The 16,162-nt window shown below is 37.3% G+C and overlaps 1 protein-coding gene across 3 annotated transcripts in view; it reads left to right on the top strand.

Moving 5' to 3' along the window:
• The window catches only part of LOC106787556 (frizzled-2), a 134,021-nt gene extending 117,904 nt beyond the window's left edge, over positions 1-16,117 (top strand). For all 3 annotated transcript variants that reach the window (XM_014749987.1, XM_014749988.1, XM_014749989.1), the window contains one exon: positions 12,347-16,117. In XM_014749987.1, coding sequence (XP_014605473.1) covers positions 12,347-14,715 — 2,369 coding nt within the window. In that variant the 3' untranslated portion in view covers positions 14,716-16,117. The remainder of the gene's footprint in view (positions 1-12,346) is intronic.
• The last annotated feature ends 45 nt before the right edge of the window (positions 16,118-16,162 follow it).

Here is a 16,162-nt window from a genome sequence, read left to right as displayed (position 1 = left end):
ATCCTGAACAGGAATATCCAGGCGTGACTGTCAAGGAAACATTTATTTTACTCCAAGTTATCTATCTATGTATATATATATATATATATATATATATACTATACGAGAATCGTTCTAATTTCGAGGGAACTTGGTATCCTCCATTCTTAACACTCGTTCGAAATTCTTGAGAGGATAAATTTTGAGACCATGAGTTTAGTTAAGTTCATGCTACTCATCCTGTCATCACTAATTTCGTATATTTTTATTTATTTCTTTCTCTCTCTCTGTCTCTTTCTTTTTGTTTCTCTTTCTCTTTATCTAACACATTTGTTTTCTTTTCACTTTCTCACTCATCCGTACTTGTTTTCTTTCACTTTCTATGCAGAGTACATTAGAACGTTTCATTAGGAAACTAAACTCGACGTTACTTACACACATCCAATACTCAATGGAATTCACGATATTTGGCATTGTGTTAGATCGAAGTGGTGCCATAAATCCTGTCGATTAAATTAACTTACGAGCGTTCCCTACTCTACAAGTTGTTAGAAGTGCATACACGAGGGACTTGTTCGTGACTCGATTCAATCGTTGAAAGACTTTATAAAACTCTTTTCGAAGAAGGGATTGCGTGGAATACGAATTTTTTTCTTAATTAAGATATTCTCTTTAATGAAGACCACTTGTTAAGAATACTTGATTTATAATGTTTCTTTTATTGCTATTTATTACAGTAGGAAAAATATCTCAGCGTGTGTGGAATAATAATTAATTACTTATAATATAATTATCGCAATATATTATGTAATTATTATTCATTTTTATCTCCCAATAATACATATTAAATATACAGAAAATTTTAATCTATTACGAAATAATAACAATTGAAAAATATTTTTCTCTATTATATATTTAATATTATTAAATATTTATATAACATTTTATAAAAATATTCTTTTTCCCATTTCGTTCGATTAATTTAACTACGTATATATATATAATCCAAGATTATTTACAAGCGTGAAGAAAGAGATGATATAAAATAGAAAATATATATTATACTTAACAATTAGATATGATAATAGAGTAACAAAATAGTTGATAAATTTCGAACTGGAGTGCTAGAGTTGGGTGGTGATGGGGGTGGGGGGATAAATTTTGTCACGCTTCCAACCGTAGAAGCTTAAAAGGACTTCTCATATATATATACACACACACATATATGTGTATATGTTATATATTATATATATACATATATAGGAGAGGATAAAGCGTCGGTACGTTTATTCCGTCGCGAGAATCAGTTTGCACGCTTAACAACAAAGCCGACGAGTGGCATATAAATTGAAATCTGCGCGACGCGGAGAGGTGCATTACGGTGAGATGCTGTCTCGGAAATGATGAACGTGCGGTATGGAAGCTGCGGTATATCGTGGCTTTTGAAATACGTAGTACCAAACGAACTCTAAAGTATGAGATAGAGAAAGAGAAGAGATATATATATATAGATAGATAGATAGATAGATAGAACGTTGCTTGGATTTTCGTCGATGGGATGATACGTATCACACACTTACGTCATCTCGATAAATTGAAGCACGATTAATGAAGAAGCGTATTTCGATAGACACCGAAATTTATAATTTATATACGACACGAGTTATAATTCAGTGTAAGAAAATATAAAATGAAGAGAGAGAGTGAGAGAGAATATATTTGTGTGTGTGTGTGTTCAGGTATGTGTGTGTGTATAAGAGGAGATCGACGAATTAATTACCTCATAAGTGAGAATGTACTCGACATCGGTCTCGATGGCTTTTCACTTTTATTTAGATCCCGTCGATTTAATTACCTATGGCGAACAAGAAATTTACTTTGATCTCGTTCGAGGTTTTCAAACTACTCTCTCTCTCTCTCTCTCTCTCTCACACACTCTCTCTCTCTTTGACGCTTCCCGATAGAAAGAGAATTTTATATATGAAAATAATTCTATCGAGAGTTTTCTAATTAGTCGTATACACAAATTCTCCCCACCCTCCTCCTCCTCCTCCTCCTCTTCGTTCCCTTCTCACTCTTTCTATCTTTAATTAATTATAATATAGCGACATTTCTCGATAGGAGACAAATATAATGAATTAATCAATTTATCGTTGTCCTATGGTTTTATTCGAAACTTTTTCCAATTTTTTTTCCTTTTTTTTTTTTTTCAAAACGATAGAAAATATTTGATATAAGAAACGTAAGATGAGAAGGAGGTTTAAGATTTTTTTAAAATCCCTTTTTTCCGAATTTAATGAGATAGTAGAAATAATAATAATAATAATTTGTAGAAATCACTTTCAATCGAATTAACGTTAACATTTAATTGTGTTCTATAATATTTATTTGATAAAAATCTAACTGGAATTATTATAGAATATTCGTAAGGAAATAAAAGCAAATCAAAGTGATTTAGATTTCATGCATTCCAATGTCGCGATTGGTAATTAGAATGAATTAAAAGTTTGTGCATTTTTTAATTGATTATTTCCAAAGTAAAGGACATTTGTTGAAACGTACGAATTTTTGATTCACCTTGATAGTTAAAGAATCATTTTCTCGAGTCAAATCGATGAAAGAATCAACACCCGTTTCGATAAAAGAAAGAATTGATCAATAGATCGATCGATCGATCGATCGATCATTGCCGTGGGCTATCGATCCTACTCCGTGGAAAGAAACAGATTGACATTTTTCATCGGTGAGAAAACTATAGAGACTACTATACTACTACTACTTCTATATACCGTGTTCCACGAGCAAAATGCATTTCTTTCTTCGATCGTGGTATATACGTCGATCTCACCGATCCCAATCCCATAAATCTTCCTTTCGTGTAAAATGCTAAAGTGACAGGAAGGATATATAGATTTTATTCAATCTCTCGTATTTTTGTCTGCGTGTTTGTGTACGTGTGTCTGTACGTGTGCGTGTGTGTAAAAAATTTCTCTTTTTTTTCTCGTTTGACATAAATAAGAAAAAAAGAAAGAACGATACGATCAAATAAATCGTCTTGTGTAATATCAACTTACTTTTTTTTTCTTTGTCTTTTTATATTTAACACTTAACGGACGGGTTGTTTTTTTTTTTTTCTATAGGTCTTTTTTTTATTCTTATGGATTTTATATATATATATTTTTTTTTTTTTTTTAAGGATATTTGCGAGAAACTTATTAAATAGAGAGGAATCGAAGATTTTGAATGCATGCGAATTTTTATTTAATTATGTTCAATTTTTTTTTCGGCTGCGTATAATAATTTTACTGTCGCCAATAAAAAAAGTTTAATCTTATGAGTCCTACCTGACATTTTATAGGATGTTATCATAAAAAAAATTCTAAAACTATGCGACCGGTTCGTTAATTAACGTAGTAATATCAATGATATTATATTAATAATAATAATAATAATGATAATACATTTACTTCGATTAATTATCATTAGTATTCAATATTAATATTTAACTATACGAATTTATAAAAATTATAAATTATGCACAAAATAATTCTTGTCCTTTTCTTTCCCCCTAACTTCGCGACTGTCACAGAAAAAGTAAAGTGATTTTTTTGAGGCGGGGGGGGGAGGGAAAAGAATAAAAAATAATTTCATTCGATCTCGTCGAACGCAAAATAATATATTTCTATTAACATCATTTTGTTTGTTCTTGTAAAAAAAAAAACCCCCATAAAAAAGAGAAGAAAAAACTCATCGAATCTCCAAGGAGAATGATGCTAACAGATAAGGGGATCGTGGTAAGACGAAGCAAGGGGGGGGAAGTAAAGTTTCGTATCGTTGTATCGTTCAATCTTTAAAGAAAAGAAATTTCACCAGGAGTAAGAAGAAGAAGAAGAAGAAGAAGAAGAAGAAGAAGAAGAAGAAGAAGAAGAAGAAGAAGATGATTCTCTTGGTAATTGCTTCCCTTGACGAACTTTTCGCTTGGTTTCTATCCTCTCGCTAGAAGAAGTGGGGGAAGAGGGTGGGTGGGTTGGAGAAGAACTCGAGGGAAAGATAGATTCTTCTCCTACCCCCACCACCCCTTCTCTCCTTCTTCTTCTTCTTTTCCTGGTCGTCGTCGTCGTCGTCGTGTATACACTTCGCGAGACACGAATCCATCTTACTGTACCTACCTGCAGCTCGTTTAAATAGAAACGCGAAACGATATAAAGCGAAAACGGCTGTCTGGTACAGATGTTGCTGCTTCTGACGATGATGGTGGTGTTGGTGATGGTGGTGGTGGTAGTGGTGGTGGTAATAGTGGTAGTGTGATGGTGCTTGGTACACTCGTAATACCCAAAGTTGTTTTATGTACGTGTACGTGTTCATGTATGTGTACATGTATGTGTACTTGTACGTGTACTTGGGCGTGTACTTGTACGTGTACGTGTGTATATATGGTTAGTTCTAGACTGTGATATACTGTTACGACGTGGACGTAAATATTTTCTCTATCGAAAAAGATGAAGCCGGCGACGGACCTCCCGTCGTCAAGAATAATTTATGCAAAAAACGTCCTGCAGTGCCAGACAGAAGAAGAAGGGGGGGGGGAGGCTCTCCTACAAACGATTCGAATTCTCGCAAAAAACCAGACGATAAAATCGATTTTCTTCGAATGAATCTTTTTTAACGAGATTTTATGTTCGGGTTTTTTCTTTCTTTTTTTCTTCTTTTTTTTCTTCCACCCTTTCTTCTAATATGTTACGTCTATCTGGAATCTGCGAATTTATTTATTTTTTATTTTTGTTTGTTTGTTCGTACTTTAATTATGAACGTGAGATCGATCGATTATGGTTTCTAGGAATAATGTAAATATTCATTTGTAATTAATTTATTTTAATTTGATACACTAATAAAATACCTTGTGAAATTCTTGATTTACGAGGTATCCTTTATATATAGCTGGCTTTTTCTTATTTATGGCATAATTTATTTGATTCGTTAGTATTGCGTAGAATGTTATTGCTAATGAAATGTTACCAGCAATCAAAGTTAACACGTGTAATAAAAATTAGACAAAAAAGAAAAAAAAGAATAAGCAAAATTACAAAATCGACAAAGACGGCGACAAGCCAATAAAATTTATATTCACGTGGTCTCTTACTTCTTTATTAGTATTCGCTTTTATTTGTAAAAAAAAAAAAACAGAAAAATATGCGAAATAAATATTTGTTATAATTTAGAAATGATTACCACCGGAAAAAAAAAACACAAAAATCTTGATTAATTTTATAATAATTATGGTAGAGATAATAAATGTAATAAGAAACGATTAGCGTTGGAATATGGAAGGGTATACAAAAATTAAATCTAATTTTTTGTTAGAATTTAAATAAAAACTTATATCTCTATATATAAGAGAGTAGAAATATCTTTTGATGCGTAGGTTCGTAGTTCCGAGAGAAAAGTCAAATGAGTAGTAGACGGGGATTGGTACATCCTGTGGCATGGCTCGGAACAAGGACCGGCACAAACGATCTGTCATAATTCTTGCGACAGGTCGATCCATCATTCACCGACGGATCCCATGACGGGATGCTTGTTCGAAACTTTACTTTAAACTTCTCAATACTCTCCCGTCTCCAATCCTACCAACTGTATACTTTTATCTTTGTAACTTGTTCAATCTTCCAACAAAGTATACATATATAATACATAATGTAGTATATATATATATATATATATAATATTATATATCGTATAATTTTTTAATAAGCTAACGATGACTGTTATCGTAACCGTATATTCAACGATTATTCAAGTTGGTTAATAAGATGATAAGTATCGAATAAGATTTACAAGACTTTATCTTAAACTTTGTATATAATAGATAATTTAATATTGAATATATTTATTTATTTAATTTATTCACCATTGAATAATATATCAAAAGAATTATTACGATATTACGTATCGAGATTATCCTTATAAAATAATGAACTAGTGTATACATACTTAATCAGTATAAAACAATTAATCATTGTACCTTCCTCTTCTTCTTCTTCTTTTTTCGTTTCTTTTCGTACGAACGATGAAAAGATTTGAAAAAGGTCTAACGTAATATAAAATAAACAAAAATAAAGCAAAAAGTATATTACAAGAGTCAATCTATTTCTTTCTTGTTAAATGTTAGAAATTGACTCTATTAAAGTTGTCAAGAAAATCATGATTATGATTATATAGAAAAAAGAAAAAAAGAAAGAGAGAGAAAAAACAAACAGTGATAGTTATTTGAAAGATTTTCCTTTGCTAATAATAAGAGAAGAAAAATAGATACTTGATGGTGTTGGTGGTAGTAGTAGTAGAAGTACGGTGGCACCGATATAGAATCGTGACGTCTCGAAATTTGCTGATTAATGTCGTTGCCACGCGATTTGATATAAAACGTTATGGCGTCGTCAAGGAGTAGTAACCATTACCACTACTATAATACCACTACCACTTTACCACTATCATCATCACCGACATAACTGCTTGCTTTTGCCGACTAACGAGGGGAATATAACGCGTGCCTTATCCATACTTCACCATAAATCTTAGCTCTCTTAGTTCTCTCTCTCTCTCTTGTATGTTTGATTTATACCTACCTTCGTCTTTCTTTCTCTTCCATCACGTATTGTGAAAGCATCCAATTTCATCTCTCTCTCTCTCTCTCTCTCTCTCATCGTAACTTTTATTCACTTTTTCGTACTCATTCTCTTTTACTTTTTTATTTTCTCTTATACTCTTTTTCTTTCCCATCATATTCTTTTTTTCTCTCTCTCTCTCTCTCTTTCACGTTATATCTTTCTTATTCTGTCTTTCTTTTTTCTCTCTTTTACGAATTATATACTTCGCGCTAGGTCGAATCAACGATGAGTGACGTGCCTCAGGGTCAACCTTGACCACTTACAAGGAGGAAAAGAAAAAGAGGATTTTAAAACCTAGCACGACAATCTGAGAAGGAGGAGGAGGAGGAGGAGGAGGAGGCATTGGCATTAACGCCGTCTCGTGCACTCGAGAAGACGTCTCGAGGAGGCGTCTCGAGCAAGCGAGAGGACTCGGAATATTAATAGGAACCTCACTTTTTCTCTCTCTCTCTCTCTCTCTCTCACTCTTGTTTATTCTCACCCCTTTCTTTCTTTCTTTTCTTTTTTTACATCACCTATATTTTTTTTTCTCCCCCGGCAGGATTAATTATTACCATCCGATCGTAATTCGATATTTTGTTTCTTGTATTATCATCATCATCTAACGTTGATCACATCGTAGTTTTGTGCGAACGATTATGTTTGTTACTTTAATAGAAACGACATCGACGAATCTCTTGGGAAATGTCATGCGAAAATTAACGAGGACGTATCTATCTATCTCTATTTATCTCTCTCTCTCTCTCTCTCTCTCTCTCTCTTTCTCTCTCTTTGGTTATACGTATATGCGTGTATGTTTGTGGTTATACAAGTAAACGCTTCGTATAAGCCTCTTGCGAGTGATTCGAGTATGAAAGAGAGAGTGAGAGAGAGTGAGAGTGAGAGAGAGAGAGAGAGGATGAAAGGATTTATCATAACCCCAGGGCTTAGTATTCTGTACTACAATGAATATGAACGACGTATACGGGCTTACGAAAGGCACAGACCGTGAATAAGACTAACGTTTGACTAATACTCAAACGTATCATAAAGTAGTTTCTAAATAATCAAGACGCGTAAAAGAAAATTGTAAACTGACATGTAACTTCTAATCGAGTATCTTAATTGGTCTCTAAACATCCAACCAATTCATTCATTCATTCATAAACATCTTTCTTTCTTTCTTTCTCTGTATCTTTTAATATTTATCTCTCTCTATTTATAGATATAAAAGAAAGTAAGAAATATAGACATTAAATAAGTCACGGTAATTAAGAATTCATTATTCTTAATATTACTAGACAAATATGGGGTTACTCAACTGTCATTTAAAAATCATTATCATTATTGTCCTATATAATAACTATCGAACAATTTAAGTTAATAGAGTGGAAATTTATTGTCTAAGCGTATTTAAAACGTTTCGTCGAGAATAAGACATAAATTGTTAATGGTACAGACAAAAACAAAAGTAGTTACGGTATTACCAATTTCTCTCTCCTTTATCTTGATTTTTCTTCCCTTTGCATATTTATTCTCTCGTGTTCCGTAAAAATAAAAAAAAAACACAACAAAAAAAAAAAAGCGTTGCAATTAACCGAGAGATAATTTTCAACACCATAAGAGAGCAAAGGTATTTAAGGTGCCGAGATAAGAGGGTCGAAAGGAGGTTTTAAAAGGTGTGGTGTGGTGATGGTGGTGGGATGGTGGCAGGTAGTAGTAAAGAGTGGGGAGAAAGTAAAGGGGGGAAGGAAGGGAAGAGAGAGAGAGAAAGGGTGGGATTTACACGCGAGAAAAGTATATCATAATTCAAGCACCGGCTGGCAGCATATTCATCGTAGGGGCGAGGCCTTAAAACTGATTCATTGCCAAGAGTACGTCCCTCTCGTTCTCATTTTCTTTTCCCCCTTCTTTCTCTGTCTCTTCTCGTTTCAACAGGGGGGGTTTCCTTTTCGCACCATATCATCCCCTTCCTCCTCCTCCTCCACCTAACTTCTTATTTTTCTTCTTTTTTTCTTATCATTCACAAAATATTGCCACAAGTAAGAAGATACGTCAGTGAAAATATTCCACTTAATAAGAAATTATAGTACTATGGGGGTGTGGGGTGGGTAGGGGGGAATGAGATGAAAAGGAGAGAAAAAAACAAAAGGTAAAACGTCATGTCCGGAATATATAAAGTTGTGGATGATTAGGTTCGATCGAGAGTAACTAGAGAGAAATTACTTATCCGTGTATACGCGTATGTATGTGTCTGAATATGTATGTGCATGTGTAAGTCTCTGCTATCTCATCGGTTTTCGAGTTTGGTTCAGTTCACCAAAGCCTTCAATAAACTCTTTCTCAATTTTACTTCAATTCAAGGTATATATCACATGTATTATCGATAAATCGATACACACTCGATAATGAATGTGAAAAGAAGGAGGAAGGAAGCTTTTTCTATCTAGCTAGCTTTCGACAAATATTTGTTATGGATTATACAATTTTAGGAGGAGTGGATGGGGGGGGGTCGATAGAAGAGGATTAACAAAATTCTCCAATAAATAAATAAAGAATGAAAAATGTATTTTAATTATTTCTAAATATTTATATATATATATACGAGAGATATAACGTATGATGTTTAACGATTAAATAAATTATTCAAATGTTTTAATAATCTCTGTAGAGATATATTTGTTAATGTGTATTTATTATTATTTATAATAAATTGATTTGAATTATATTATAGAAATGAATTTTTATTGTTGTTTAAAATTATGCATATACTTTTCAGACAACATTTAACGATATAAATATGTAATTGTATTTATTAAAACTTTCTTTGTGGGGAAAGTGTTCTTGATAAACATTTTTAGAACAATTTTTGTATAACATCAAACCTTTACAGTTATTTTTATTTCAATACAAATATTGTTACAAAATAGATGGAAGGACATATACTGTAAAGAACATTTATTTTTTATTAAAATCACATGTGATTAACTTTTCACATGATAAGTTTTTTCGATTTGAATATAAATAAGTCAAGTGTACGAGAGTATGGGATGTAACATGAAAGGGATTTGATCGATCAGTTTCTCTTTTCATATACATACTTTTATATATATATAGTCACATCTACAAATATATACGTGTATGTACTACCGGACTTTGGACGGTTCTCGATTTAAGTAGGGTTCTTTAACATGGAATCGATTGAATACGGAATTTACTGGCCTTCAATTCGACGAGAAGGAATATCGGATTTCTTATTTCCTCTCTCTCTTTCTCTCTCTCTCTTTTACTTGGTAGCAAAAAGAAGAAAAAGAAAAATAGTGGGTTGTAGGAGGAGGAAGAAGAAGAAGAAGAGTTTCTGTTCGTGTACATTTGTAAATACGAAGATACAAAGAGAGTCTGACGGAAAAATACTCTCACGGTTGGTGGCTTCCTTACGCGAGATACGGATACCCTAAAGAAAGTATGCAAATTTCAAGCCAAACGATTCGTTCTTGTCGAAATAGAAAACTTAAAATAAGAACTAAAGGAATATAAATGTACATATAGGATTTTTATCTTTCTAAAAGAGTTATCATCGTTTTAAATAAAATCATCCGTAAAAGTAAGATCCGAATATTTGATAGTAAAAAATTCGAGTCTTATTATTATTTTTAAATAAAAAAGAAAAAAGTTTAATAAAGAAAACTTATTATCTTTGGAATTTCGAGTCAGTCATCTGTTAGCGTAAAAAAACGAAACTCTATACAACTCTATACGCGTTTTCGTCGAATTTGTGTTGTTGAAAGTAACTAAATACCGAGTACGATAATTCTCCACGAGGGCGGCGGTGGTGTTCACAAGTTCAGATTTAAGTACGTGTCATTTTTATAAATTAACAAATGAAACAAATTATTCTCTTTAATGTTTTTGTTTTAATTTAATTAAGAATTAATTAATAAAGGATTAAGATTAATTTTCCTTACAGCTCAACAGGTTATTTTATATTGTTGATTTTGTGGTTTATTGTTTAAGGTAATTGGCAATTATATTTTACATGCAGTGTATTATTCATTTTTATACTAATTTAGTTAAAGATAAATTGATTCCATTTCACAATTTTTTTTCACAGATATATATAATATATAGGATAATTTATCGACATTTTTTTCATGCTATTGTTATTTTTTCTTGACTTTGTGATATCGTAAACAATTATTCCATTTTCATTAGTTTCTAATTTTTTATTTACTTCGTCGACTTATTTATCTACTTTTTTTCCTAAGTTAAAGGTAGGTTTTTTTAATATTTGGAAAAAATCAGATCAAGCGAATCAACGCGCTATCTAGTGGCAATAAAAATCATCCTCTCGTTGTGTATATCGTAGACACATTTATAACACTGCGATCGTGGGGTAAAGAATGTTTGTGATCGGATAGATTCGCCATGTTTATTTTTTGGTCTTGTTGTAAAAATAGAACATTACCAAAAACGAGTTAACATTCTTGCAGCAAAGTCATCCGGTTAGGGTATAAAAGAATGTTTGATTGGAAAGATTCGCCGTGTTCTTTTAAAAATAGAAAATAAGAAACGAAGAAAGTAGTCGAGTCGAGTCAAGTCAAGTCAAGTCAAGGCACGTAGGACCTGTCTTCTTCTATGAAGGGTAACGATCCTTCAGGACACGTCTGTTCAATCCTTTCTCGAGCCACACACGTAGTGGCTCGTGCCTTAAATTTTCTTTCTCTGTTACTCATTCGTGCACAGTTTTACGGTACGGGGGATGCAACCGTTGCGTTTTATAAATAGCTAGGAGAGAAGGATGAGGTGAAAGAGAAGAAGAAGAAGGAGGAGGTGAAGGAGGAGGAGGAGGAGGAACGTCAGGGTGCCTGCCTAGCAGTTAACAAACGGTAAAACTAACACTGCCTCCTACAATAACATTTCGCTCCGGTCACGTGTTTTCCGCGGCTCGACTATTATAAGATCCGTGACTGCTTCTCGAGTTCTTCTCTCCTCACTCCTCTTCCGTGTACCCTTTGCCCTCTGCACTCTCTTTCTTTCCTTATTTCTTTTTTTCTTTCTTTTTCTCTCTTTCACTCTTTCTTCCTCTTAATCTTATGGTAGACCTTTAGTATACGGTGCGTGCCAATCGTGTTTGGTCCACGTTAGTAGTATACGAAGAACACCCTGGATCTAGCCTTGCGATCTATGCTTGGACATTGATTTATGTACGGGCCAACTGAACACGGTATGCTCCGTTCGTTAAGGTCACGAACAACGGCATCTATCATCGGTATCTTAATAGCTAGAGTTTAGAGACGTGCTTGTAGGAGTAAAATTGATCGAATCCACCCTAAGCCCCTTTGGTGTGATGGAACCTAGGAGGAAGTTACAATAGCTTGTGTTTCGTTTCATCGGTGATGAATAATTTTCATTATCTATGATTAATCATGAGATTTAAGATATCTGATAATATTTTAGAGGTTGTTTCTTAATAATATATTATTTCAATGATCACTTCTCCGATGACGATAGATACAAAACAACAACGACGTTTATTTGATTAAAAAAGAAAAAGAAAAATAAACAGAATGAAAGAAGAGGATCTATGCATTCATAGAAGTGATCTAATGATTCGTTATCAACTCTATATATACGACCTATTTATATATATATATATGTATATGTATATTTAATCCGATTTCTCTCGGACGAGTACTTATTTAAGAACGATTTCTCTGTTTCAGGCCGGAGTGATGCGATCAACGCGGGAATGAATCGAAGATCCAAACCAATGAGACCTCTTAGACGGACGAAGTTGTTGCCAAGCCGGACAATGACGCTCCTCTTATCGATGTTACTAGTAGCGTTTTCGCTACCAGTCGCACGATTGGAATCATCGATTGGTTCGGTTAGCAACGGTGGTTCGGTATCAAATGGTGGTTCGTCGTCAGCGTCATCGTCATCGTCAGCAGTTTCTTCCTCGGCCTCTTCGTCATCTTCATCTTCCTCGTCAATCGGCGTTGCTTCCGGTGGAAGTTCAGCTTCCGGCGGGATAGTTGGAGCTGGTAACAGCGTCATCGGTGGAGGCGTTAGCAGCAGCGGCGGCGGTGGTGGTGTAGGTGGTGGTGGTGGTGGTGGTGGTAGTCATTCTGGACTTGGGAGTAGTAGTGGTGGAAATTCTGGGAACGGAAATGGCCGATGCGAGGAGATAACGATACCAATGTGCCGTGGAATCGGTTACAATTTAACAGCCATGCCAAATGAGTTAAATCACGATACTCAAGAGGAAGCTGGCTTGGAAGTTCATCAATTTTGGCCATTAGTCGAGATCAAATGTTCTCCAGATTTAAAGTTCTTTCTTTGCTCGATGTATACGCCGATATGTTTGCCCGAATATACAAAACCATTACCAGCTTGTAAAAGTGTATGCGAGAGAGCACGAGCAGGTTGTGCACCGTTGATGCAACAATACGGCTTTTCTTGGCCAGAAAGAATGGCATGCGAGAGATTACCGAATTACGGTGATCCGGACAATCTTTGCATGGATCAAAATAATCGTACGAGCAATGGTGCTGGATCCGGTAGTGGAAGCGGTAGTGGTTCGGCAAGCAACGCACCAATGGCACCTGCAGCAGCACCGCCAAGACCAACGCGACCGTCCAAGGCGATGCAACCGGCTCGTTGTAAGCCAGGAAAAAATCAAAAAAACTGCCAGCACCCCCCGGGGGAAAGGGCGAGGGATTGCTTTTGCAGATGCAGAGCACCTCTCGTACCTCTGGGGGTGGGAACGGGCACGGCGATACCCGGCCAGATAAGCGGAAGCAACAGCGGGGGAGCTGGGCTGGCCGGCATGGCCGTAAGTGGAGTCATTCCGGCGCCACCGCAGGCGGACAGCAACGGTCGGATCATCATTCAGGAAATTGCAGGGGTAACCAATTGCGCCCTTCCGTGCCACGGGGCGTTTCTCACCCCCGAAGAGCGAGGGTTCGCGGCCGTGTGGCTCGGCCTGTGGAGCGGCCTATGCGCCGCAAGCACTCTCACGACCGTCACCACGTTCCTGATCGACACCCAGCGCTTCAAGTATCCTGAGAGACCGATAGTCTTCCTCTCGGCGTGTTACTTCGTCGTGTCGCTCGGTTATCTGTCGAAGAACGTGCTCGGTCACGAGGAGATAGCGTGCGACGGGCCAGCGCTGAGAACGGGAGCACAGGGGCCGGGCTCTTGCGTGACGGTCTTCCTAATGATCTATTTCTTCGGAATGGCGTCCTCGGTATGGTGGGTCATCCTAGCGTTCACGTGGTTCCTCGCGGCCGGTCTGAAATGGGGCAACGAGGCGATAGCATCATATTCTCAGTACTTCCATCTGGCAGCCTGGTTAGCACCGACGGTTCAAACGGTCTGGGCGTATATGGCGGGCGGGGTAGCTGGGGATCCGGTGGCGGGAGTTTGCGTGGTAGCACCGGAAGGCGTGAGCACGTTCATCTTAGCGCCCCTCTTCGTTTACCTATTACTAGGAACGAGCTTCCTCTTGGCCGGATTCGTAAGTCTGTTCAGAATCCGTTCGGTGATAAAACGACAGCCCGGGGCGAAGGCGGACAAGTTAGAGAAATTGATGATACGCATAGGCGTGTTCAGCGTTCTTTACACGCTACCGGCCGGCTTGGTACTCGCGTGTCACATTTACGAGTCCGTTCTACGCGACGATTGGCTGAAGTCTCTGGCCTGTCCATGCGCTTCCCGAGCAAGGCCACTCTACTCCGTCCTAATGCTAAAGTACTTCATGGCCCTCGCGGTCGGCATAACGTCGGGCGTTTGGATCTGGAGCGGGAAAACTCTCGACAGTTGGCGACGACTATGGAGGCGTCTCTTCGGAGGCGGGAGTGGCGCAGGCGTTCACGGAGGCGGTGGCGCCGGTATGGTAGCTGGCGTGACAGGCGTGAGCGGAGGAATAGGCAGCGCAAGCATGAAGGGCGTCGTAGGTCGTGTCGCCATGCCGTACCCGGCGGCACCGGGACCTGGCAGCGCACTTTTGCCACCTGGTAGCGTAGCAAGCGCCTCCCAACATCATCTCCATCATCACGTACTCAAGCAACCTCCTCTTTCGCACGTATGACGTCACCAGTCGGCGGGAGGCGACATGAGCACCGCCGGCTGCGAGCAGCCGCAGCAGCAAGCCCAGCAGCAGCAGCAGCAACAACAACAGCAACAACAACAATCGCAATCGCAACAATCGGTGCAGCAACAGGAGAGGCCTTCCGCCCTTAGCAACTACGGGCCCATTTAGCCCTTCGCCTCGGCCTCGCGCAGGCACACGCCGCACACGCCGCATACGGCACCGCACACGGCACCGCACACGCCGCATTCCGCGGCTACGATCTATTCGAGAAGGTCTCTTGCCTCAACGACTGGACCTCTTACGCCGGCACACGGTCTTGCGCCATCTTATTCGCAGGCAACTGAAGTTTGAGGCATGCCGATAAAACCGAGTATCATTGGGACTTGCCAATCTCTCAATTGATCTTACTCGGTTATCCATACACTTTCATTACAAAAATGCACTCATAACAAACACACACACACCTACACGCATCCATATTCACATCCACATCAAAACACATACGTAACATCCAACAATTCATATATACGTAAGACATCAAACACGCACACACGTACATAGGATTTACCCGATATACGTATTAGCCCGTACGTGTCTTCCCCGTCGATTAGTTTCAGAGTTTACGCGTTCTTTCGTCTCCTCGGGAAAAAAATAGTTGCGAGCGACGCTTATTAAACATTATCATCAGCGCGAAAGGACACGCTCTTTTCTAATCCTCGGGCCGTGAATGAAAAATAAAGAGGGGGAGAGAATGGGAGACAGACAGACAGAGAAAGAGAAAGAGAAAGAGGGAGAGAGACAGAGACAGAGAAACAGAGAGAGACAGAGAATTCGATAGAGTCGAGAAAAATGAGTCGACGATTTGTTGGCCCCCGTTTTAAGGCTTCGAAAATGCAATTTTGTATGTGTGTTGGTATGTATGTTCGATCGAGTGTTCGTATGTATCTAACAGTAAGTACGTATGCACGTATGTATGTATCAATGTAAATGAATGCCTAATACGAATGTTTTAATCCTCTTTTCTCTCTCTTTCTCTCTATATATCTCTTTTTCTCTCTTTCTCTCTCTCTCTCTCTCTCTCTTTCTTTCTCTTCCTCACTCTGTTTTCTCTTTGGAACATCTTGAAACTCCGGCTCTTTTCTTACTTTCTTATTATGCTACGTAGCGGAGCTCGTAAGGCTCGCATGTCCGTCTAACGTGTATCGTCTCGTCTATTTATCTAACTCTTAGCTCGTAACGATTAGGTGTATAACGCGATTTTTTCTAGAAAATACGTACCATCATAATTTCTTTTTTTTGGCATCGTAGCCTGTTCTTCCCATTATATCTCTCTTTTCTTTTCTTTTTCTCTTATTCTTTTTGTCAGACGTAAGAGAAGAGAAACAACTAAAAGATAAGATAACGTAGAGTTGAATTAAAAAAGTAAAAAAAAAAAAATAAAAAA

This window comes from Polistes canadensis, unplaced genomic scaffold, assembly GCF_001313835.1.
Source record: "Polistes canadensis isolate GaletaPanama2010 unplaced genomic scaffold, ASM131383v1 scaffold_105, whole genome shotgun sequence".
Taxonomy (NCBI): Eukaryota; Metazoa; Arthropoda; class Insecta; order Hymenoptera; family Vespidae; genus Polistes; species Polistes canadensis.
Note: the sequence above shows the minus strand (reverse complement) of the source record. Positions and strands in the feature narration are given on the sequence as shown.